Source organism: Salvelinus fontinalis, chromosome 10 (genome assembly GCF_029448725.1).
Source record: "Salvelinus fontinalis isolate EN_2023a chromosome 10, ASM2944872v1, whole genome shotgun sequence".
Classification (NCBI taxonomy): Eukaryota; Metazoa; Chordata; class Actinopteri; order Salmoniformes; family Salmonidae; genus Salvelinus; species Salvelinus fontinalis.
This window is the reverse complement of record NC_074674.1, coordinates 17,955,557-17,979,366: the sequence shown is the minus strand read 5'-3', so window position 1 is coordinate 17,979,366 and position 23,810 is coordinate 17,955,557. Positions and strand designations below refer to the sequence as shown.

The 23,810-nt window shown below is 44.1% G+C and overlaps 1 protein-coding gene across 27 annotated transcripts in view; it reads left to right on the top strand.

The window, feature by feature from the left end:
- Window positions 1-23,810, top strand: part of LOC129863727 (formin-binding protein 1-like) — a 100,947-nt gene that overhangs the window by 66,441 nt on the left and 10,696 nt on the right. For 4 of the 27 annotated variants that reach the window (XM_055935928.1, XM_055935927.1, XM_055935924.1 and 1 more), the window contains exons 5-14: window positions 1,010-1,072; window positions 3,049-3,153; window positions 7,196-7,210; window positions 8,621-8,749; window positions 9,871-10,017; window positions 11,577-11,780; window positions 14,274-14,462; window positions 18,433-18,525; window positions 22,340-22,354; window positions 22,657-22,692. In XM_055935928.1, coding sequence (XP_055791903.1) covers window positions 1,010-1,072; window positions 3,049-3,153; window positions 7,196-7,210; window positions 8,621-8,749; window positions 9,871-10,017; window positions 11,577-11,780; window positions 14,274-14,462; window positions 18,433-18,525; window positions 22,340-22,354; window positions 22,657-22,692 — 996 coding nt within the window. The other 23 variants (XM_055935936.1, XM_055935937.1, XM_055935938.1 and 20 more) reach the window with 20 other exon arrangements.

The window sequence follows — 23,810 nt, the reverse complement described above, 5'->3', positions numbered from 1 at the left end:
TTCTTTCTCACTATCTTTCCTTTTCCCCCTCCATTTCTCTCTCACTCTTATCTCTCTCGCTCTCTTTCTCTCTCTCCCCCCTTCTAAATCCCTCTTCCCCTGTCTCTGTCTCTCTCGCACTCTCTCTCTCTCTCTCACACACACACACACACACACACACACACACACACACACACACACACACACACACACACACACACACACACACACACACACACACACACACACACACACACACACACACACACACACACACACACACACACACACACACACACACACAGAGCCACACACACCGTCCATGGTCATGCCTCAGTACAGCCTAATTGTTTTCTGGCCCTCTGGGCTTTGGCCACCCGTGTTACATTGGGGGGTGGGAGAATGAAGATGGGTGTCCTATCACCAGGCATGGTAATCATCAGTAGCTTGCTCTCACCTTCCTGTAATATGTCACTAGTGTCAGAGCATGTGACTATGCAGTGGTACACTCAAATCCCCAGTGTCTCCCTACCCTGGTCCTCGAGTACTCTCAGAAGTACACATTTTTTGTTGTGGCCCTGGACAAACACACCTCGTTCAACTCATTGAGGGCTCGATGATTGGTTGACAAGTTGAATCAGGTGTGCTTGTTGTCCATGGTTACAATACAAAATGTGTACTGTTGGGTGTACAGGAGGACCAGGGTTGGGAAACACTGCTCTAACTTACCAACCAGCTTCTGTTTTGTTCTGCTTTTTTATTTTATTTTTAAGTACATTATGTTGGATGTTGTAATTAGAATCTCCTGGTGTTTCACGGCATGAGTCATGCGTCCTGACAGAAACATCAGCCACCCCTCATTTCATCTGCCTTCCTTCTCTTTCATCAAGGGCAAACTCCACGTTTCTCTCCCTCTATTTCTTTACTCCCCCCCCCCCCCGTTTCTCACTGTTTCTCTATCACTCTATCCCTTGTAGGTATGATTTATGAGCAGACATTGTAATAATCTCTCTTTCTCTCTTTCTCTCAGCATTTCCATGATGGACGTAAAGCACAGCAACACATTGAATGCTCGTGGAAACAGCTGGAGGCGGTGAGTACCGTGTGCAGTGTAGTATTGCTGACTAGAGTATTATAGTACCCTGTAGTCAGAGTACTACTACAGTTATGACGACCCGAGTGCGCATGCGGTTGCTACATTGCAGTATAGTAGGTGGACAAACCGATGCCCATTACCTGGCAGTGAGAACGGCGGCTAGTCAAATTTAGTGGGTATTGAATGTATTGAACTGTTGAATAAAAGTCACGAGGCAGGAATTTACACAGGATTATACTCATAAAATACAGCCGTAATACAGCCTTCCTCCCGAAGCCATTCCATCCCGATGAGAAACTAAACCGAGACGATGGCCCCTTTCTTGTGAATGAGAGAGATTGTCTAGACTAGAACAGCAGATCTCAAAGTTTATCAATTTATCAACACAATTTATTAACTCCTTCTCAGATTGAGATTGAAATTAGATCAAATTAAGAAGTGAAGTGGAGGTGGTGAAATTCTGGTGCCCTATGCCTCCTGGACAAGTAGATTTGTATCTGTAACGATCGTCTGTTGAAGAAGGTGTGGACCAAAGCGCAGCGTGGTAAGTGTCCATGCTTTTTATTTCAACTGAACACTAAATACAAAATAACAAAGAGAATGAACGAAAACCGTGCAAAAAAAGGTGCAGAAACACAAAACAGAAAATAACTACCCACAAAGCATCAGTGGGGAAAAGCTACCTAAGTATGATTATCAATCAGAGACAACGATAGACAGCTGCCTCTGATTGAGAACCACACCCGGCCAAACACAAAGAAATACAGAACATAGAAAATGAACATAGAATGCCCACCCAAATCACACCCTAACCAAACCAAAATAGAGACATAAAAAGCTCTCTACGGTCAGGGCGTGACCGTATCAAAGGTTTAATTCATCATAACATTTGACCAATTAGCCTTGATAAATGCACTGCCAGAGACTGGTCAGAATGCATGGAAGCAGATTAAGATATTCCCTCATTAACCGGTTAACAGGTTAACAATTCAGACCGAGGCTCTCATAAACACTGAAGCTTGTTATCGAGAACCTCTGATCTCAGAACAGCTTTGTCGAGTAGAATTTCAAGGACACTGCAGCGAATGATTGTGCATTCCTCAAGCATTTTTCCTGGACAAGCCTGGAATAAAGGGTTCTCTCCAAGCTGACCACAAGTAGTGAAGCAGGAGAGGCCAACAAATGAAGGAGTGGATGAAAGGAGTGGAAGGAGTGTCAATGTGTTTCTTTTCTCTGTAAAGGAGAGCCTATCCCTGTGATTTTTTTGGAGTCTGCAGGGCATTCCCTATCACGGTGCGGTTGTCCTTTGAGGGAGTGAGAGAAAACAGGAAAACAGAGAGAGAGAGAAAAAACAGAGAGAGAGAGAGGAAAACAGATGGAGAGAGAAGGAGTGAGGGAGAGAGAGAGGGAGGGAGAAAACATAGAGAGAGGAAAACATATACTGTATATAGAGAGAGAGAACATGGCAGCTCTCCTCCCTCTCTCTATCCTCAATGTTCCCATTGTGCTTGGAGCAGCTAGGCGGGGATCAGAGGTCACCCTCATAGAACAAGCACTAATTGTTCAGAGCGAATGGATGGAGGGAGGGATGGAAGAAGGGATGGTTTTGCGCACAAACGGCCTCCGTGAACATTTATTTAATCTTCAGACCGACTTGACTTTGAGAGAGAGACCGTCTGGCTGTGTCAGAAGCTGCATGTCCAATGTAGGATAACTGACGTCTATGGCATATAATTTGAAACTATATGACGTCCACTCTGTGTGACGTCAATCCCTCTCCGTTCTCCCAAGTTTCCAAAGGGCAAATGTATATTAGCCTATATTATTAGTGAGCATGTCTAGGCCATACTGTATCTGAGTGAAGTCTGTAGCATAATATACACAGTAGACTGAGGTGATGTTGTATTAGTGAGCATATCTAGGCTATAATATGTATAAGTGACATCTAAATGAACTGTGACTTCTCCCCTCAGAGTAAACGGCGGTTCGAGAGGGACTGTAAAGAGGCGGACAGGGCGCAGCAGTACTTTGAGAGAATGGACGCCGACATCAATGTGACGAAGGCAGACGTGGAGAAGGTATGTGCTGTCACTGCTCTCCCGCTTACCACAAACCAATCACAAACTCTCCTGTTTAACACCAACCAAATGCAGATGCTCACCACTCTCCTGCTCACCACCCGACCAATCCCTCTCTTTGTACTGTAGCACACCCACTCTCTCTCTCTCTCTCTCTCTCTCTCTCCCTCTCTCACCCACCCCATGAGGGTGATGCATCAGTAACAGTTTGTTTCGCTGCAGGGCTTTCTGTACCGGCTGGCATTGTCTCTCTCAGTCAGCAGCAGCACAGTAACAGTGATCTCCCACTTCTCACCACGGCTGATAGCAGGACTGACTGAGTCCTCATTATCACTGCTGGCCAGGCCAGAAGCAGAGTAGCCAGTCACTGTGGCCTGCCTGTCTACCGTGTCGCTTGGCAGCACAACCAGCTTTGTGTCCGTGTGTGGGTTGGGGGAAGGGTTGTGTGTGTGTTTGTGTGTGTGTGTACATTGTTATCTCTATCCAACCCTCCCTCCATGCGTGCTGGGAAAAGTAGTATTTGAGTCGTGTGAATGTGTTGTCTGTTTATCTGTATATTTGTGTTTCTGCTCTCCCTGGCAAATCTCACCAGTCACCACACTTTGTGGCCTTTTATAAAAAAGCCTTTGGGGCCTTGGGTCGACGCCACCTCCTGTGTCCCGAATCATCGGTCGGGAATCGGGATAGCCTCTGACGTCCTTGCCTTTAACCCACACAGTGCCGCACGCCATGCTGCTAGGCATCATGGGTCCCCACCGCCACCATCCCGGCGTGTTGCTTCATCAGCAGTCCGCCCAGCAGCGACCCAGGCTCAGAGCTGACATGGCTCAGATCCGATTAGGATGCTAATACAGGCCCGAACAAGAAGCCTCTATGTCCCCACTGAGACTGACTCACAGCCAAACAGCCACGATGGATGGGCTCAGACCATTGGCTCGGACCAGAGGAGCACTGTACAGAACTGGACTGACAGGAACGGAACTGAGATACAACATCAGCCCGGATTCTCCCTCAACAACAAAAACAGACACATAACCAAGTCTGGGAAACAAGAGGGGCACTGTGTATGTTTTTGGAAATGATCTCTCAAGTTATTTCCTGCTTGGTTACGAGAAACCAACACGTCTTTAGTAATGACAAGGATGTTTTTACTGCATGTGAGGATTGATGTTAGTCAACGTAAAATTGGTGACACTCTATATAATGTTATGGTAAGGGAAGGCACCATAGCTCTTGGGAGTCTTGTATGTAGAGCGTATCATTGCCAGTTGATTTTCTGATACATTAACATTCCACTTGTGGTAAACAGGCCCGGTCATAGATAAGCATGAGTCTGTAAGTATTCACACTCTACCCCCACACACAGTACACACACACTTTCCTGTGTTCTCCAGTTGTGTGTTTTTCTATCTAATGGAACACTGCCGCAGTGTTAACAGCTCCTAAATTATTCAGACTTAGTATCTGTTGTGTGGGTTTTTTGTCTGACTCTGACCTTACTCTCCTCCTTTAACATACTCCGATTCACTTTCTCTCTGAAGACGTGGCGAGAAATGAAACGCATAAATAAGTTATGCTTTCATTTCCTCTTTTATAATAGAACGTCCCAGCTGACATTGGGACGTTCATTTAAATATTTCCCTTCTTTTTATTTTTTTCTAACATCATTTCCGGCATCTGCTCTTTTACTCTGTTGCTTTATTCTTTCCAACAGTTACTCAACGTTTGTTCTCGTTGCTGTTGTCGTGGCAGATCATGAACGGCCCGCTATCATTCTGATCATAGTATCAGATGGAAAATGTGTGTTTTTCTGTTTCGGTCTGGGAATCGGAGAGCTGAGGTGGACGGCGCCTTACTATTTGAATGTGACCTGTTTTTCCTCAACTCTCTCTATCACGCCGGCACATAATATCATGGACACAAGATTGCGAATACGCTGAGTTCAATTAGTACAAAATCATGTACTAAAATCCATCACTTTCTATCTATCACACACAGAGCGATTCTTGGTATTCTGTCGACTCTGAAACAAAGGTATACCTCTCACACACGTGGTTATGGGTTTAAAAAGGAGAGGACACCTGTACCATGTCAGATTGAAATGTATTCCGTTTTAAGTTTGCATCCCAATATTACACTTTATATACATCACTGAAGACTGAAATGTAACGACACTGTTTGACATAGAAACACTGGATTTTCATCAGGTTTTTATTATGAAACATTAATAACGCTCCACCCACGAGGCCAAAGAGGGCGCTTTTGGTCATTGACTTAGGAAAGGGCTTCCCAGGCCACGTAAGAGGCTGCTAGATGATCCTGGCAGACAGTTCAGCCATCTGAAACCAAACGCCTCCATGTGTTCTTGCTCTACTCTGTCTGAAGAGACAGATTCCCTCCCCGGTCATTTCGAAGACCTTGGAGAATTACATCATTGGAAGGCACGACATGTCACCACCCCAACCATGAATATGTTGATTTGAGTTATGGTGATGGTTGGATCACTAAGTGTTGGATTGTGTTTTTATGTGTTTATCTTGTGGTATGTTATCTCAAGCACTGCTGAGAGAATTCCGTAATGGGGAAACTGTTGTAAATCTTAACTTAAGATAATAGCAGCATTCCACATGGGATATATTTGGACTAGGGAAGTCCAAGGCTGTGTAGTCTCAGTTAGGACCATGTCACAGAGCAGTCGGTATAATCAGAGAGACTGGAGTTTGTTGAGCTGGGGGATCTTGTGGTTTAGTAAGCAGCTGGTGCAAACCTCACAGCTTCCTGTCTTCCACTGATGGGAAAAATACCACAATTACGGTTTGGCTGCTTCGCCGCATAGATTTAGACAGGTCCCCGTATGGCTCTGTGTGGACCCCAGCTTTTCACTGAGTCTCCTATGGAGTGTTGTCTTCGTTGGAAAGCACTGAAGATGGTAGAAAAGAAGGTCTACTGCTCGGTGCCCCTCACGTCTCAGTTGTAAAGTACTCTAAAAAGGCACGATAGGCCTACCACTTGGTTTGGAGCCCCTTAAAACAACCACTTTCTCTATTGAGGAATGGCCCCACGTCCCCACTACAGATGTAGGATCTTAATTTGAGCCAGTTTGCTACTGAATGAAAATAATCCTGTGAATTATTATGTGGGAATTATTTCAGTGGGAATTACAAATATTAGAAGCGTTTTTAAAACTCCAATACACTGCTTTGCAGGACAATTCTCAGCAACAAAAGAGTGATTCTGTATTTGTTTAGCTACTGTGGTTAACCATGCCAGTGTTGAAGTAGCCCTAACATGATGTTGTTACCTTGTTCTGGCACAGCTTCTCTGGATGAACTCATCCTCATTGGTCCAGGACATGTAGCTATGACTCAGCGGTGGAAAAAGTTGCCAATTGTCATACTTGAGTAAAAGTAAAGATATCTTAATAGAAAATGACTCAGGGAAAAGTTAGTCACCCAGTAAAATACTATTTGAGTAAAAGTTTTAAAGTGTTTGATTTTAAATATACTTAAGTATCAAAAGTAAATGTAATTGCTAAAATATACTTTATATACTATACATTTCAAATTCCTTTTCTTTCAAGTATTAAGCAAACCAGACGGCAGCATTTTCTTGTTTTTTTTAAATTTACGGATAGCCAGGGGCACACTCCAACGCTCGCGCAACACAAGTGAAGCATTTGTGTTTAGTGAGTAGGGATGACCAGGGATGTTCTCTTGATAAGTGCATGAATTTGACCATTTTAATGTCTTGCTAAGCATTCAAAATGTAACGAGTACTTTTGGGTGTCAGGGAAAATGTATGGAGTAAAAAGTACATAATTGTCTTTAGGGATGTAGTGAAGTAAAAATTCAAGTTGTCAAAAAAGATATAGTAAAGTACAGACACCCCAAAAAAACTACTTAAGTAGTACTTTAAAGTATTTTTACTTCAGTTTTTTACCCCTCTGCTACGACTAAACTGGGTCCTGTTCAGCAGGAAGTAGCTAACACTTTTGTGTGTGTGTTTTTGTCGTTGTTATGTATTTTTCTGCCATACCTTGAAGCGAAGTTCCCACAAGGTAGGTCCACACTGGGCAGAGCATGTGTTTTATCTGTGGGAACACACACACACCGTCTCGAGTCTCGGCCTTGTTTCTCAACATACACACAGGTCACCCCCAAAAAACACAATCACCTGTTCAAGCCTTGCTAGTGACCACACCGACTCTCATTGAGCAGTGTTCTATATCTGTACTCTGTCCAGTACTGGACAATGTCCATATGTCCTCTCAGGTATATCTGTATAGCTATGTATTGTAGTTTATCATTTTTTTTAACCTTTAATAACTTATCTTTGGTGTCTTTGTACCTGTTTTCTTTTTTTTCCTGTGTGAGAACAGAGAATTGATATCTCAGTCACTCGATGTGTGTAAACCTCTGCTTTGCTTTATCCTCATACCGTTCACATGAATCAACATCTTGCTTGGCTTATGGAACTATGCAAGCAAAAGCATCTTAAGTTATCTCTGTCCATTCTCTTCTTTTCCCAAAACACTCACACTACCATTACCACATTTTCGTCTGTCAGGTACATTGATGTGTGTAAGACATTTTCAGTCTCGGAATAGCTTTGAGCTTTCAGATTTGTTTTAGAGATTGAAGCGTCTTCTACAGAAGGGGCGGGAGTGGCGTGCGTGTGTATCACAGAGATACGTAGGTTAGCTGCTGTTTACTTCCTAGAGCGTCGACAGGATGTGAAAGGGGCTGGCAGGTTTTGTCATCAGTCGTGTTGCCATGGTGGTGTGTGTCTATCCTTCCGCACGCCTGCCTCTCTCTTACACGCATTCACGGGCCTTCTGGATAGGTGTGGTAGCGAAGAGGTTGTGTCCTTCCCCATTAGCTGGCTGCGTGTGTAACTTTGGTTAATGTGTGGGTGGAGAAGTCTGGGCTAGACTGTGTCTCTGTCCTCCAAGATGTGTAAGAGGAGGAATGGGGAGATGAAACCTCTCCCACCTGGGGGGGGGGGGGGGGGGGGGGGGATGACACTGGACCCTGTCCTTCTAATGCTCCTGCTAGGACTGAGATATAGGACACTTTGGCTATGTCCCTTGACATGTTTGTTTTGTCGATGTTGATGGTTTATCAATATGACAGATGGCATGATAATCAACATGACAGATGATATGAAATAGAACTTGTTAGTCTGTGGTGAATTCCATTCCTCCCATTCAAGGGTTAAGTTGGGGGTATTTGACGCTCCTACGGTTCTTTCTTGTTCACGTGTGTGTTTCTCACTCATCACCAATGGCTGCTGCTGCTACTGATACTCCCTCCACAGACCTGCACCTGTGATAGTGTGTGTGCGTTTATGCTTGTGCGTGTGTTTGAGTAATCTCTCTGTATGTGTGTGTGTGTGTGTGTGTGTGTGTCATGAGGCCACCAAGTTCATTAAGTGTGTGTGATGTGTTTGTGTTTGTTGTCCTCCTCAGGCGCGGCAGCAGGCTCAGATGAGACACCAGATGGCTGCTGACAGTAAGAGTGAATACTCCAACTTCCTGACCAAGTTCAACCAGGAGCAGAACGAGCATTACTACACTCTCATCCCCAATATATTCCAGGTAATTCATTACTACACTCTCATCCCCAATATGTTCCAGGTAATTCATTACTACACTCTCATCCCCAATATATTCCAGGTAATTCATTACTACACTCTCATCCCCAATATATTCCAGGTAATTTATTACTACACTCTCATCCCCAATATATTCCAGGTAATTCATTACTACACTCTCATCCCCAATATATTCCAGGTAATTCATTACTACACTCTCATCCCCAATATATTCCAGGTAATTCATTACTACACTCTCATCCCCAATATATTCCAGGTAATTCATTACTACACTCTCATCCCCAATATATTCCAGGTAATTTATTACTACACTCTCATCCCCAATATATTCCAGGTAATTCATTACTACACTCTCATCCCCAATATATTCCAGGTAATTCATTACTACACTCTCATCCCCAATATATTCCAGGTAATTCATTACTACACTCTCATCCCCAATATATTCCAGGTAATTCATTACTACACTCTCATCCCCAATATATTCCAGGTAATTCATTACTACACTCTCATCCCCAATATATTCCAGGTAATTCATTACTACACTCTCAACCCCAATATATTCCAGGTAATACATTACTTCACTCTCAACCCCAATATATTGCACGAACACACACACACACACACACACACACACACACACACACACACACACACACACACACACACACACACACACACACACACACACACACACACACACACACACACACACACACACACACACACACACACACACACACACGTCCAGAGAGTAGCTCCGAGTGGAAGAAGAAAGTATTCCAATTCTCGTATGTCTCCCCGAGAGCCAATGAGAAACGTGGAGCACCTCTGAATCCACAGTCCTTTTCACTTGATAGAGAACAATAGAGAGACAGAGAGAACATTTTCAGACCTATGGAAAGTTCTTGAAACCACTGCGCTCGGAACTTTTGGTGGGGCATTGACCTGACTTCTTCTGACCTATCATGTCTTTATATATCAGTCTGTTTAGTCCTACCCCCTCAGCAGCGTCGTGTGGGATAACTTCAGGGCTACTGTGGCAGGTGTGTGTAATAGTATTGTTATGCGTACTGAACATGACGTGCTTGTGTGGGTGTGTAGAAACTCCAGGAGATGGAGGAGAGGCGGATCGAGAGGGTGGGTGTGTCCATGAAGACGTACGCGGAGGTGGACCGCGAGGTGCTGCCTATCGTAGGGAAATGTCTAGACGGAATGACTAAGGCTGCCGAGTCCATTGAGCCTAAGACGGTGAGCACACACACACACACACACACATGCACACACGATTGTGAGTTTAGTACTGTACCAAGTCACAACCATGTGGGTGCTATGTGTTGTTGATGGTATTTGCTCCTCACCAGAGTCCAGGCTCTTTGTATGACTAAATTCAAAAATACTGGAGGTATGTGCCTCGCCCATCTGCCTCAAATGCTCATCTGCTCGGTCGTAATAGAACCTGGGATTCCAACTGGTGTGACTCCTTTCCCTGGAGCCCTGTCACTCACTCACTCAGCCACCTGACTCAACCAATCACCACTGGGCTAATTTAGACCCCGTCTCCTGACACTCCTAAAGTTAATGTTTTCAGAGAGCGAGCTGGGAAAACAGCAGGGTAGCAGGAGCAATAATGAGAGAAAGTGGGAAGCGAGAGTAAGGGAGAGAGAGAGGAGAGATGTGTCTACAGAGAGGGAGAGGGAGAGACAGGCAGGCAGTGTGGGAGAGAAAGAGATGTGGGGAGATGTGAAGGAGAGAGAGGTACAGAGATAGAGAAGGAGAGTGGAAGAGAGAGAGAGAGAGAGCGATAAGGTTCGCTTTGAGAGCGGAAATTCACAATTACACTCACAATTTAACAACTGTCTTTGCCAACCTCCTGTCTTCGCCAAGAGGCTCTCTCTCTCCTCTGCCTGATGGAGAATGTTGCTAAGTTAAGTATCACACTACATAATGGCAGGAGGGAGCAGCTTTTCTGGATCTGGCCAGTTTATTGTCTGCACACTCAAAGTTAACTAGCAGTTCCCTACAAAACTTGGAGAAGAGGAACTGATGCACTTAACCAGATAACAAACACCCATGTTGTTATTTTATCTCAAGTCATTGATGCATGAGTCATTGATTTTGGCCAAAACAATTAGATTTTTCAAGCATTCAATCCAGCATGCTAAGATGGCGGACCATATCTTAGTGCAAGCAATAGAAAATCATCCGCTTTTGATGTGTTTGTGTGTGGGTTAGAGAAGGAAGGGGGATGACTAAGCTAAGGCCTGTGCTTTTGCCTGTTCCAGGAAACAAAATAGGAATAACAGAGGCTGATGACCTCTAACCTTTGACCTTATCAGTATAGATAGGATAGAGATCCAAGACCTCGCAGCCTGCTGATTAATGAGCTGCTTCCTGACTGTCAGTCCCTGACGTCTGGTGTTTTCACCATAGCTCCCGTGTGACAGTTCCAGGTTGTTCCCCTCTTCCTCAGTTCAGGCTGTGGAGCCTCCCGACCTCCGGTCACCCTCTGCATCCATCTTGATTGAGCTGAAGTAATGAACTGACAACAACAACTGGAAATAGTACAATAACAAATCAAGTCTTCCTGGTCTAGAACATTTCTGTCCTATGCTATTTCTGGACTTGGTTGAGGAAAACACAATCAGGTTTTAGGAATAGAAATAGAGTGAACAGAATAGTTTCTTTTAGATCAGTGTTTCAATCCTGTCTCTATCTTTTCTCCATCCGGTCATATCCAAATGTTTGTTTAGCCATACGATCTGAATTTCCCCTACTATCTCTCTCCCCACCTAACCCCATCCCACCAGGACTCGAAGCAGGTGGTGGAGTCGTATAAGTCTGGGTTCGAGCCCCCGGGGGACGTAGAATTTGAGGACTATGGGGCAGGCCAGTCCATGAAGAGGACGGTCTCTGAAACCAGCCTGTCCAACTCACGAGGAGAGGCCAAGGAACGACCCAGCGGGGGCAAGAGCAAGGGCAAACTGTGGCCTTTCATTAAGAACAAGAACAAGGTAACACACACACACTCTCTCACACACACATACTCGAAGGTCAAGCCTAGATTCGGGGGGAGGTTTTGTGACCTCAGGTGAGGTCTTGTGACTTCAGGGGACATTGTTGTAGGTCTTGGTGTTACTGTGTCAGTAAAATGTGACTTTAATGTTTCATTTGGGTTGTCATTATAGTTCTGTCGGGTTGTTATTTATTGTTCTGGTAATTTTGCAGTGATTTTGTGATTACAGTACGTTAGTAGTGTTGTCAGTGTTATTATTTGCCACCCTTTACCCCCCCCCCCCCCCCCCCCCCGCTGGTTACTCACCGGTCATCATCATCATCCTCACTGTCGTTGAGCCACCAACCAACTCTTAACTTTAACGTGTTAACATAACAACAACAACCACCAACTAATGCATCCTCCATAACCGAGTCCCACCACTCCTCCCAGTCCTCCCTCCCACTCCCTCTCTCTGGGCCGGACAGATTAACTCACTCCCCTGCACACTGACTTGTCTGTCCTGTAGCCTAATAACAGTCTCCTTCATTGACCCTCCTCTTACACCGGGGGGGGGTCTGTCTGGAATGGCCTCTTCTCCCACAGCACGGCCCCTTGGTTCTGTATGGCTAGGCTGTCTAACACGGGTCATTTGGGATGAGAGTCGAAGGTTGGAAGTGGCACCATTCGTACCTAATGGTGTCACTTCATGATAGAGCTAGGGTGTGTGTGTGTGTGAGCGTGTGTGGCGTGTGGATGTGCATGTCACTCACTAGCGCCGACTCCCTGCGGTTTGAGCATGATGTGTGTTGTTTGTTTGGTGTTCGTCCTCTTATAATGTTAGTGTGTTATATTTATGAGACTCTAAAGCGTAAGGGACAACTAATGGCAGGGTGTTTGTCCTTACCTTTTTTGTGAGGCCACGCACATACTGTACCCTGAGAGTGTGAAGGCGTCCGGATGCTTCCCATCCAAAACAGTTTGAGCGTACATTATGATAACATTTTGTGACGTTTCTGTTTGTTTTGGTGTTCGGCAAGGTATGTTTTTCTGCTGTTCGTGCACACAATATTTTTTCTTGAGGCAAGCCCAAGTTTGTTCGCCGAAGTCTACGCCCCTTCGCCGGTGATTGGTCAACAGTAGGGATTCTTCAATTAAGTCATTCAAGGAGAGACAACTCGTTTTCGTGCACATTTTTTCACTCGCGAAATACTGCACCAAACATCTTAGATGTAAAATTGCGCGACCAGGAGCTCCTCTGCAAAAACGTCAAAATTAATGACAGATTTCTTTCAGTTATCTTAGATTAATTCGGACTATTTTGAGAAAGTGTATACTGGCTACGGCATCCCAAGAGGGACAAACAGTACTATTGTTTTTCAAGCCAAGGTCTTAAAAGGGAGTATACGAGCACATTCGTTCAAACCAAAGCATTCTGACGCCTTTAGGGGAACAGAATGTTCTGGAAGGACACAGACACACACATACAGGGAATCAGAGAGGTGCGGGTGGCTGTTATAATCGACCTCCACGTCTTTGGCGCCCGGGGAACAGTGGGTTAACTGCCTTGCTCAGGGGCAGAACAACATTTTTTTTACCTTGTCAGCTCGCGGATTCGATCCAGCAACTTTCCAGTTACTGGCCCAACGCTCTAACAAGTAGGCTACCTGCACAGTGAAAACATGTGAGATTTGTATCAGAGCAGAGCCGATACGGAAGACACGTGTTAGATCCTAGCCTTTGCTATATATAGAATATATATGTCCAACTAGAACTCCTCTCTGAATTAAAAGAGCAGCAAACCATTTATTTGATTGATTTACGTTTCATTAACTTTGGTTTTAAAAGATGGGTATCCAAAGCGCTTTCATGCATGTTCTCTCACTGAGTAGCAAAGCAATGTCGGTACAAATTGCAGATCTCTCTCTAGCTCCCAAAGGGCTGATAGCTCATTAATTGAGCGTCAAGTGGTTTGGGATTGCAGGAGTTAGGTTTCTGTGATTGAAATTCAGCCGCTGTCACATCTCGGAGGATATGGTGAATTTCTAGTCCACGAGCTCGCATGTGATGACGTTTCCACAGAAAAAAAAAACACTTGCTACAAAATGGAAGCTTGCATGTGCTTCCTGTAAAGCTGTCTGTTTAAATGTGTGGCAGCTGCAGCACCTTGTAATAACACTCTATTAACACTTCTGACTCACTCTGTTTAGAAATGTTACGACCGTCGCTTGACAAGTTGTTTTTACTTCACGTTTGTTTGTCTGACAAGATTATACCACATAACAGCTGGTTACTTATGACACTGGGTTTGTTTGTGTTTGATATCTCTTTTGGTTGTCTTTGTTCCCGTTGGGTTTTTCTGTTACCTGTTTTTAACATTATTTGGGCCCTTATTTATCTCCTTTTGTGTTCCTCCCTCCTTCCTTTTTTGTCCTCTCGTTTTGATTCTGCCCCTTTTCCTCCTCCTCCTCTTCTTCTTGTCCTCCGTCATGGCTCCCTCTCATACTGGTAGCTTATGTCCCTGTTAACGTCCCCGCACCAGCCCCCCCCTGCCCCCCCAGCCTCCAGCCCCCCCTCACCCTCTGCTGTTCCCAACGACCCCCAGTCTCCCAAGCAGAACAAGGAGCCCCTCTCCAATCGCTTCAATGAGTTCATGGCCTCCAAACCCAAAATGACTTGCCTCCGGAGCCTGAGGCGAGGGGTAAGTGTGTGTGTCGCGCTGTGAGTGTTTGTGGTTGTGTGTCTGTGAGAGTGTGGTGAGTGTGTGCGTGTGCATGCGTGCATGTGTGTGTGCTCGCCTGTCTCTGAGCTCTGTGGCGTCGCTGTATGGGGGAGGTTATATTCCAGTATATTCTTCATGTATCTCTTAATAATCTTTAACTGGCTATCAATTAGCTCTTCGTGATTTCCCAGTATGCCAGAGACAACATCTCAACCTTACAATGAAATGTGCTGGTCCAAATCTATTTAGGACAACTCTTGTCTATCCTCCAGCCTCCTCCATACGGCGTTCTGCCTGTGTCTGTGTCTGTGTTCCGCTTCCCTAGCATGCGTCCATAGTTCTGCGCTAGCGGAATCACATATTCAGTCGTCTGTCTGTCTGCCTTTCCAGACAAAAACCCATGAACTCTCAAACCCGTTTCCTCAATCTCCACTTTGACCTCTGAATCTGCTTCACACACAATGACAGTGTCTCATCAGAGCTCCCTCCCAGTGACAGACATGAGTAGGTATCCTACTACACTGTAGCTCTCCTTGGAGAGTTGCCATGATGGTGCAATGAAAGACAGCACAAGTAATACATTGCTAGGCGTAGCAATAGGGAGAGTATAAGCATCTGGATGAAGTTTTGTTCTTTAGTCAAAAATGACTTTCTCCCTTCCGCCTATCTGGGTCGAACTGAAAGTCAGTAACGGTATAACGTCTTAAGGTTATGCATAAAGTCAAAAGTCCCAGTGTATTGATGAGGACGTTGCGCTGGCGCTATAGGCTGATTGAGTCACTGAGTCTGTCGGGCCGGGCCTGGCTTGCAGCAGGGATTTTTTTAGACGTCCCTGGGGTTCAACACACCCTCTTTATCTGCAGGCACACACACACACACATGCTGCAAATATCTGGTGTCATGTCGAGTTCCTATTCCTAAATAAGCCAGAATCATGATCCCTGTCCAGATCACGCCCACGGGGCCGACAGAGCTCCCTCTTGACGACAAGAACGTGCTAAGCTGCTCACGTGTTCCTTCCGGCCTCAACTAATAAAGTGTTTTTTTAGGTTCGTAACTTTTGAAGGGCAACAGTTAGAATGCACTAGAGCCATATATTTCTCATAGCTCGACCCACAACGTATGATGTCTGTGAAAGCAAAGGAACAATAGTAGTAGTAGTAGTAAAAACAATGTTAAATTATTGAAGGTCAGGAGAAGGAGGATGTGGGGCAAATCTAGCAGGAAGTGAACATCTCCCGAACAGGAAGTGGGCTAATGGCCGTCTTCTAAACTGGCAGGCCAGGGTAGTTCTATATCTGAAGCATTGTTTTCTGTTAATGTTGCAGATTCATATTAGTTCATTCCCGTATGACCTTTCTCTAACATTTGAATGAAGAGAAAGAAAGGGAAAAGGTCAGGTTTTTGTTTTGGTCGGGCAGGGCCACGTATTGAGCACGACATTGCCTATGTTTTAAGATGTATAGGGCTAAATATGAATCTCTCAACATCCTCTTCACTCCTTTTCATGATCCATATTGATAAAGTATTTCTGTTGTTTTTGTATATGTGTATATTAACGTTGTTAAGAACACTCGTAGACATCAGTTTTGTGTTAAACTTTCTTTTCTTTTAGGAACTCATTTTAAAAGCAGTAGAGAAGTCAGTTCAAACATGAGCCGTCTGCTCTGCCCGAGCTGGAACGGGCGGCCATATTGCCTGCCCTGCTTTTAAACAGCTGCTCAGTTGCACAGCACCTCAGTGTCATAGTAATCCACAAGGCCTCTTAAAGAAGCCCTCTATCACTGTGGTCACGCGCATAGAGATCCTATTAAATTACTAGAGGTGCTATGTCAAACCCCTCAAAGTTCCAGCATGGTATGACAATGGCAGCCATTCATGCGGTAAAGAGGTGAATCGAACTCGACCAAAACAATGGAAATGCCATGGTAATGCATGGGGGAAGATCCTGAATCTCCTCATTGCGTCACAGGAAAATGAACCTACATTTCGGTTATTGTTTACATGTGTATTTCATACTATGTTGAGGTAAAAATTGGGGTAAATTGCTTGTATGGATGTCAACCCCAACACATGTTCATGCCATCGTCACCAATCAACTGCATTACAGTTAAAAACTACCACCACCGGTTTCTGTAGGGAAAGGATACCTAGTCAGTTGTCCAACTGAATGCATTCAACCGAAATGTGTCTTCCGCATTTAACCCAACCCCTCTGAATCAGAGAGGTGCAGGGGGGCTGCCTTAGTCAACATCATCAGCGCCCGAGGAACAGTTGTTATTGGGGGTTAACTGCCTTGCTCAAAGGGCAGATGGGCACATTTTCCCACCTTGCCGGCTCAGGGAATCGAACCAGCAACCTTTTGGTTACTGACCCAACATTTTTAACCGCCGGGCTACCTGCCGCTCAGGTATGCTAGCTATGCTACCAGCTTATACGAACGGGAGTTAGCATTTAAACAGTCACGTCTTCTAAACCTGAAAAGGGACAGCTTCTAAATGTCATGCAGCGAAAACAGGCCAAAATATCCAAATCTAACTGAAGTAAGCACATTGTGGGCCTGTTACAACACATCAATCCTGACGGATGTGACAAATATCCACTTTGTTAGATCAGATTTGTTGAATGTGCGCCAATCCCGCGTCCTTTTTCTACGCCCCATTGACCTCTTTATCGCGTCCATTGTGGTCAGGGAGAAATCCAAACCAGTCTAATTGGAATGAATGGCACTAGCGGGATAGGTGATGCATTTCCTGCTTTTACTTATGCGGGAAAGTAAAAGTAAGGCATTTGATATATTAGTAATTGTGCAATAGAATTATTGTCAAGCTAAAATATTGTCATGTAATTAGAAATACAATTTACACAGGTTTCTAAAAAAATTGCCTGTATAAATAGCCTCTAAAATATAAATGTAGATAGACCGTAAATGTCCCAATGTTTGTTTTCTTGGAAAGCTGTGTTCATAATATGATACAGTACTTGTTGCATTAATACTTGTCTATGTCCTGTCATCAAATGATTTCAGCCTGGGTATGGCTGCATTGTTTGTATGGAATGTTATATTGGCAGGTAACTTGAAACATTATTCAAATCATTCCACTTGAACTGGCTGGCTGGCTAGCTAACACACATACTGGGCAGATACTCTTCAAATGCATAGTTTTACACAATATCTCATCACAGCATTGGCTGGCCCAACTCCCTTACCAAATTGGCTGACCTTTTATACCGTCGTAAGAAGATTCATGTCCGTTGTAGTTTTCTAATTCCGAATTCTATGGTCACACGAACCAAGTTATTAGTCGATATCGTAGTGCAGGACTACACTGTACAGGTGCTATTAGTGAGTGAAAATATGAACACTTTAATAAACCTCAGTATTGACTGAGCAAAATATTTGTTATGAAATGTGATATCTTTGAGAGGGCCAATGGCTTTGAGATAGCCAATGTCAGTTTTCTTTCCTTATGACAGGTTATATAACATGTGATATGAGTGTGTGTTTTAATATCATGCTAGTTGTGTCTGTAGGTCGGGTTCTGGGTTCAGTCTTTGGCCAACAGCTGCACGGCAGAGGGATGCTTTACCCAGCATCCCTCAGCGGGAGGGCCAGTCATTCCTCAGCCCCCTGGGGCCAGCCCTCTGATCCAACGCCAGATATACAGCGCGAGAGAGAGAGTGTGTGTGTGTGTGTGTGTGTGTGTGTGTGTGTGTGTGTGTGTGTGTGTGTGTGTGTGATATAGCAAGGATAAATGATAACAGCATCATCAGAGAGTGTTTCTGTGAGAAAACACAGAAAGAAAGAGAGATGGATGATGTAAGTTACTGAATGAGTGAGTGTGTGTGTGCGGGAGAGAGAGAGAGAGAGAGAGTGAACCCATTAGCCTCATTAGTAGCCCTGTGCTAATTGATGAAGCTGTGTTGTTCTCTCTCATAACCATGGCAGCAGCCTCCTACTCGCCCTCTCTCGCTCTGTTATCACAAAGACTGGAGGACTCAGGGCATACCCACGTACGCTTTCGAGGCCAGACAATATGTCGTAAGTGTGTATGTTGGCCATTGCGTGCGTGCGTGCCTTAATTAGGAAATATGTGTTTGTGTCTCAGCCATGTGCAGCACAGACAGTAGTCTCATATCATGATGATACACTGACAGTATATATCCTACCGTTCAAAAGTTTGGGGTCACTTTGAAATGTCCTTGTTTTTGAAAGAAAAACACATTTTTTGTCCATTAAAATAACATCAAATTGATCCGAAATACAGTGTAGACATTGTTAATGTTGTAAATGACTATTGTAGCTGGAAATGGCCCCCCCAAAATTTAATGGAATATCTACATAGGCGTTCAGAGGCCCATTATCAGCAACCCATCACTCCTGTGTGTTCTAATGGCACATTGTGTTAGCTAATCCAAGTTGATAATTTTAAAAGGCTAATTGATCATTACAAAACCCTTTTGCAGTTATGTTAGCACAGCTGAAAACTGTTGTGCTGATTTAAAGAAGCAATAAAACTGGCCTTCTTTAGACTAGTTGAGTATTTGGAGCATCAGTATTTGCGGGTTCGATTACAGACTCAAAATGGCCAGAAACAAATAACTTTCTTCTGAAACGCATCAGTCTATTCTTGTTCTGAGAAATTAAGGCTATTCCATGCGAGAAATTTGACAAGATACTGAAGCTCTCGTACAACGCTGTGAACTACTCCCTTCACAGAACAGCGCAAACTGGCTCTAACCAGAATAGAAAGAAGAGTGGGAGGCTCCGGTGCACAACTGAGCAAGAGGACAAGTACATTAGAGTGTCTAGTTTGAGAAACAGACGCCTCACAAGTCTTCAACTGGCAGCTTCATTAAATAGTACCCGCAAAACACCAGTCTCAATGTCAACAGTGAAGAGGCGACTCTGGGATGCTGGCCTTCTTGTGAGGACTTGTGATGCGTCTGTTTTTCAAACTAGACACTCTAATGTACTTGTCCGTTTGCTCAGTTGTGCACCGGACCCTCCCACTCCTCTTTCTATTCTGGTTAGAGCCAGTTTGCGCATGGAACAGTTTCTCGCATGGAATAGCCTTCATTTCTCAGAACAAGAATAGACTGACGAGTTTCAGAAGACATTTCTTTGTTTCTGGCCATTTTGAGTCTGTAATCGAATCCGCAAATGCTGATTGCCCAGATACTCAACTAGTCTAAAGAAGGCCAGTTGTATTGCTTCTTTAATCAGCACGACAGTTTTCAGCTGTGCTAACATAATTGCAAAAGGGTTTTCTAATGATCAATTAGCCTTTTAAAATGATCAACTTGGACTAGCTAACACAATGTGCTATTGGAACACAGGGAGTGATGGTTGCTGATAATGGGCCTCTGTACGCCTATGTAGATATTCCATAAAAAAATTGTCCGTTTACAGCTACAATAGTCATTTACAACATTAAAAATGACTACACTGCATTTCTGATCAATTTGATGGTCATTTAATGGACAAAAAATGTGCTTTTCTTTCAAAAACAAGGAAAATACATAGAAATAATAATTTATTTCCAGTCAGACACAGTTGCCATTTTAGATATTTTCATTTCCTTCTAAATGAGGCTAGTGTCTGTGACTGCCTCTCTGTATTTCACATGGCCCTTCTGCCCTGTCATAAGACCACACTATGCAAATGATCAGAACCAGGGATGACCTCATTTCCTGTCCCACATCTCAGCTTGCGGCGCTTTCTGTTGCAACACCACCAACCCCAGAATCGCCTTGGACTCCTGCTGCAGTGCACATTTTTTAGGGGCTCAATTCTCAAAGTGTCACAAGCACTACCCTGAAACTAAGGAAGTGGGATTGGAGCATGGTGAATGATGGTCTCCCCCACCATTTGCTCCTTCATCTTATTTTCTGGGGTTCACAACATTGGGTTGTGGTGCTCATAACACTTTTGGGGGGTATAGTCTACCCAGAATTCACCCCTCCAGCGCTTCCTTCTGTGTGCTGGCATCATGGCACCATAGCCTATCTGTATACCATGTACCTGTATATACCCATCTGTCTGAGATGTCTGACAAGTCACATGTTGACCCTATACACTACACTCAGCTACAACAGATACTGGTGAACAACAGGCCTCCCCTGTCTATTACACCAGCAGTTCTTAACGGAAATATCACAGTGAGAACGATTTTCAACGTCGAGAGGTGTAGAGAGGGATAATTAGGCACGATGGGGAGGCTGATCGAAGGCCCTTCCAGGTGAATGACTTGATTACAGGACCAAAGGGAGTATAGCCTGGCCTCATCATGGCCCCCGAGTGCAGCCTTTGAGCTGTTAACTGGATTACAGGTCATTCACTGTAGCTGGAGCGGCCCAGTGTGTGTTGAAGTATCTCTTTCCTTTGTTTCCCCACAAACTACGTCCTCATAATAAGTCATTACAAGGATTAAAGCTGGAGCGACCCAGTGGGTGTTAAAAGTATCTCTCCTCTCTATAACCATGGAGCTCACAATAAGCTCTAACGATCTTTAAGAGTGCAATCACTATATGTGCACTTCAACCGAAGCAACCTCTTACATTTTTCCAGTTCTCATTTTTCTTCTTCCATCATTTGCCTTAATTGTCCTTTCAATCAAACAAGTATCATTAATCATGAATCTTTGATGAACCAAGTGGTTGTGGTTGTAGTTTGATCTCACTGAACTCATTGATAAAGAAGGTTGCTGCTAGCTCCTGATTACTTGTGCTCATGGGCATGTATCCTGCCCGGTATAGCGTTGAATCTATGAGCAACTTCTCCCTAGCCTGAGTGCCAGTCTGTTTGTGCTTTCTTGACAACTCAGACTGGCCCAAACAGACTGGCACTCAGGCTCACCTCTCCCATGAGCGAATGTCACTGTTTGAAACATATTGTCTCTATGTGAACATGTGAACTGTCATCATGCTTTACTGTGACACACCGCCCCCTGCTGTTAAATGCTGTCATTGTGTGTGTGTGTGTGTGTGTGGGGGGGGGGGGGGGGTGGGGGGGTGTACAGGGAGAACAGAGAGGGGTGTGTTATCACCAATCCTCTGTCCTCCTGTTTTCCTGCAGTGGGTGTCTCGACTCACCTCTCTCTCTGTCTCTCCTTCTCTCACTTTGCTCGCTCTCATTCGCCGTCCTGTGCAGTCTAGACTTGTGAGTTGGCTTCCTTGTCATCACCTCAAGTCATTTTAAAACCCAACTCTTATTTTGTCATTCATCCCTGAAACCTGACGTTGAACTTCACCAGATGAGAAAAGAGTTAACTAGAGCCATACGTTACATAAGGAGATAGATAGCCCTGAGAATGACCGGGTATTATCTTGGAATAGCGTATCGCTGAGGTATTGCAGATTTTGTTTTCCATTGTAATCAGAACAAACTGTGGGAGAGTCCAAACGAACCAGCATCTGCAAAGAGCCTCAGACCTGTTGCGCCTCACGTATCTGATCTGTCGTTTTTCACAACTGCTCTCATACCTGATGGGTCTATGCATTCGCTGTTCAGTTGTGAAAGCTCTGGTTATCACCTTGGTCAAGACGAACATCTCCGAATCCAATGACCGCAGCAATCTTATCATATACAAGGCATCCAAGATTCTACCTTCCCCTTTCCAGGTTTTAAAACACCCAATTATTTTCCTCATATGGTGAAGTTTGACTAAGGAACTGCTTTTTCTTCTCAATATCCATGTCAACAACTGACGATATGCTGTACATGTGCACGCAGTACCAGGAGGAACCGCGGTGGCCAATTGCTATGTGTTATTCTGCCGTTGTCTGACTTTTATCTGTTCTCTTTCTCTCCTGCTCCTCCTGCCGTTTCTCTCGCCTCTCTTCTACCCATGAAGCTTTCTCTCAAGCTGGTAAGCATGACCGTAACACTGCATGACCGTAGTGGCGTGAAGCGTATTCTGAGCGTCGCGTGCACGTCCGCCTAGTACCACAACGTGGTTGAGAATTCTGCGTGACCGCTGTTTCTGTTTGTTAGCGTTTGGTTCCTTTTCGTCCGGTGTCTTTTATTGAGTTAGTCATTTTGTTGTGACATGAGGATGTGTTGTGCAGATGCAGACCCTTGTTGTTGTCTCATAATTGTTGTTTTTGTGTGTACGTGTGTGTTATTTTTTGTTTGTTGTGTCTCTCCCCACTGCCTGTGTGCTCTGTGCAGATCACACTCAATTCCCACGTCCGGAATCTTATTGAGGTGATCAGAATTACAGTTAATGTTTTGTTTGTCCGCCAGACCTGGGTTTTCGAATACTATTTGAAATCGTTGAAATCATTTTCTTTTCATTTCATCGCAACAGACAAGCTCAGTCAAGTACTGGAAAGGATTTCAAGTAGTATTTGAACTTAGGTCTGTCTGTCTGTCTGCTAGTTCCATCCCCTTTGGTTTGTCCTCATACCCCGTTAGAAGCCGAGACGGATGATTCCAAGAGATACATCATAATCATAGCTGATATCAAAGATATAGGGTAGAGACTGTAAAATCAAAGACGTGATACATGCTGATTTTGATAAATAGTCATTTAACAGTGTTCTTAGTATGCACTGTGCAAGCCTCTAAAGATGATGTTTCTCAGCCTTAGCTGCCAAGCTCAGAGTGGTTCTGATGTAGAAATTAATGGCCCAAAAAGAGCTAAACTGAAACGGGCAGACGATGCTGAGCCTTCCAGGAATACCAAGTATTTTCCACTGAAATGCAGAACAGATGGGAACAAATGAAATTGAGCTTTTTGTGTCTCAGTCAGGTAGAAACTCAGAGATCCTATTACATTACTAGAAGGGCTATGTCATAAACCCTCAACGTTCCAGAATGGGGTGAAAAATGGCATCCATATTGGTCAGAGAGAAATGATCAAAACCGGTCTTATTGGAACAAATGGCAGGAGAGGCATAATCCTGGAAAATAAAAGTAAGGCATATATCAGTAATTGTGTACTAGAATTATTATCAACCTAAAATGTTGTCATATAATTATAAATACAGTTTATACAGGTTTTATACCAATTGTATGTATAAAATATATGTAAACAGGCCATAAATGTCTGAAATCTGTTTTTCTTAGAAATCTGTGAGTGCTGTTATATGATACAATATCAATACTTGTTCCATTTACAACTTGTCAAAGTCTTATCATCAACTGACTTCAGCCAGAGTACTGTATTGGCTGTGGGTTGACCGCATTGTTAGAATGGGATGTTGGCAAATTGCCTGTTAATTTGGAAACATTTATGGAACCATTCCTCTCAAAGATCAATTCTTGTAAGTGCATTATTTTACACAATATCTTATCACAGCACTGGCAAACCATGGTTGACC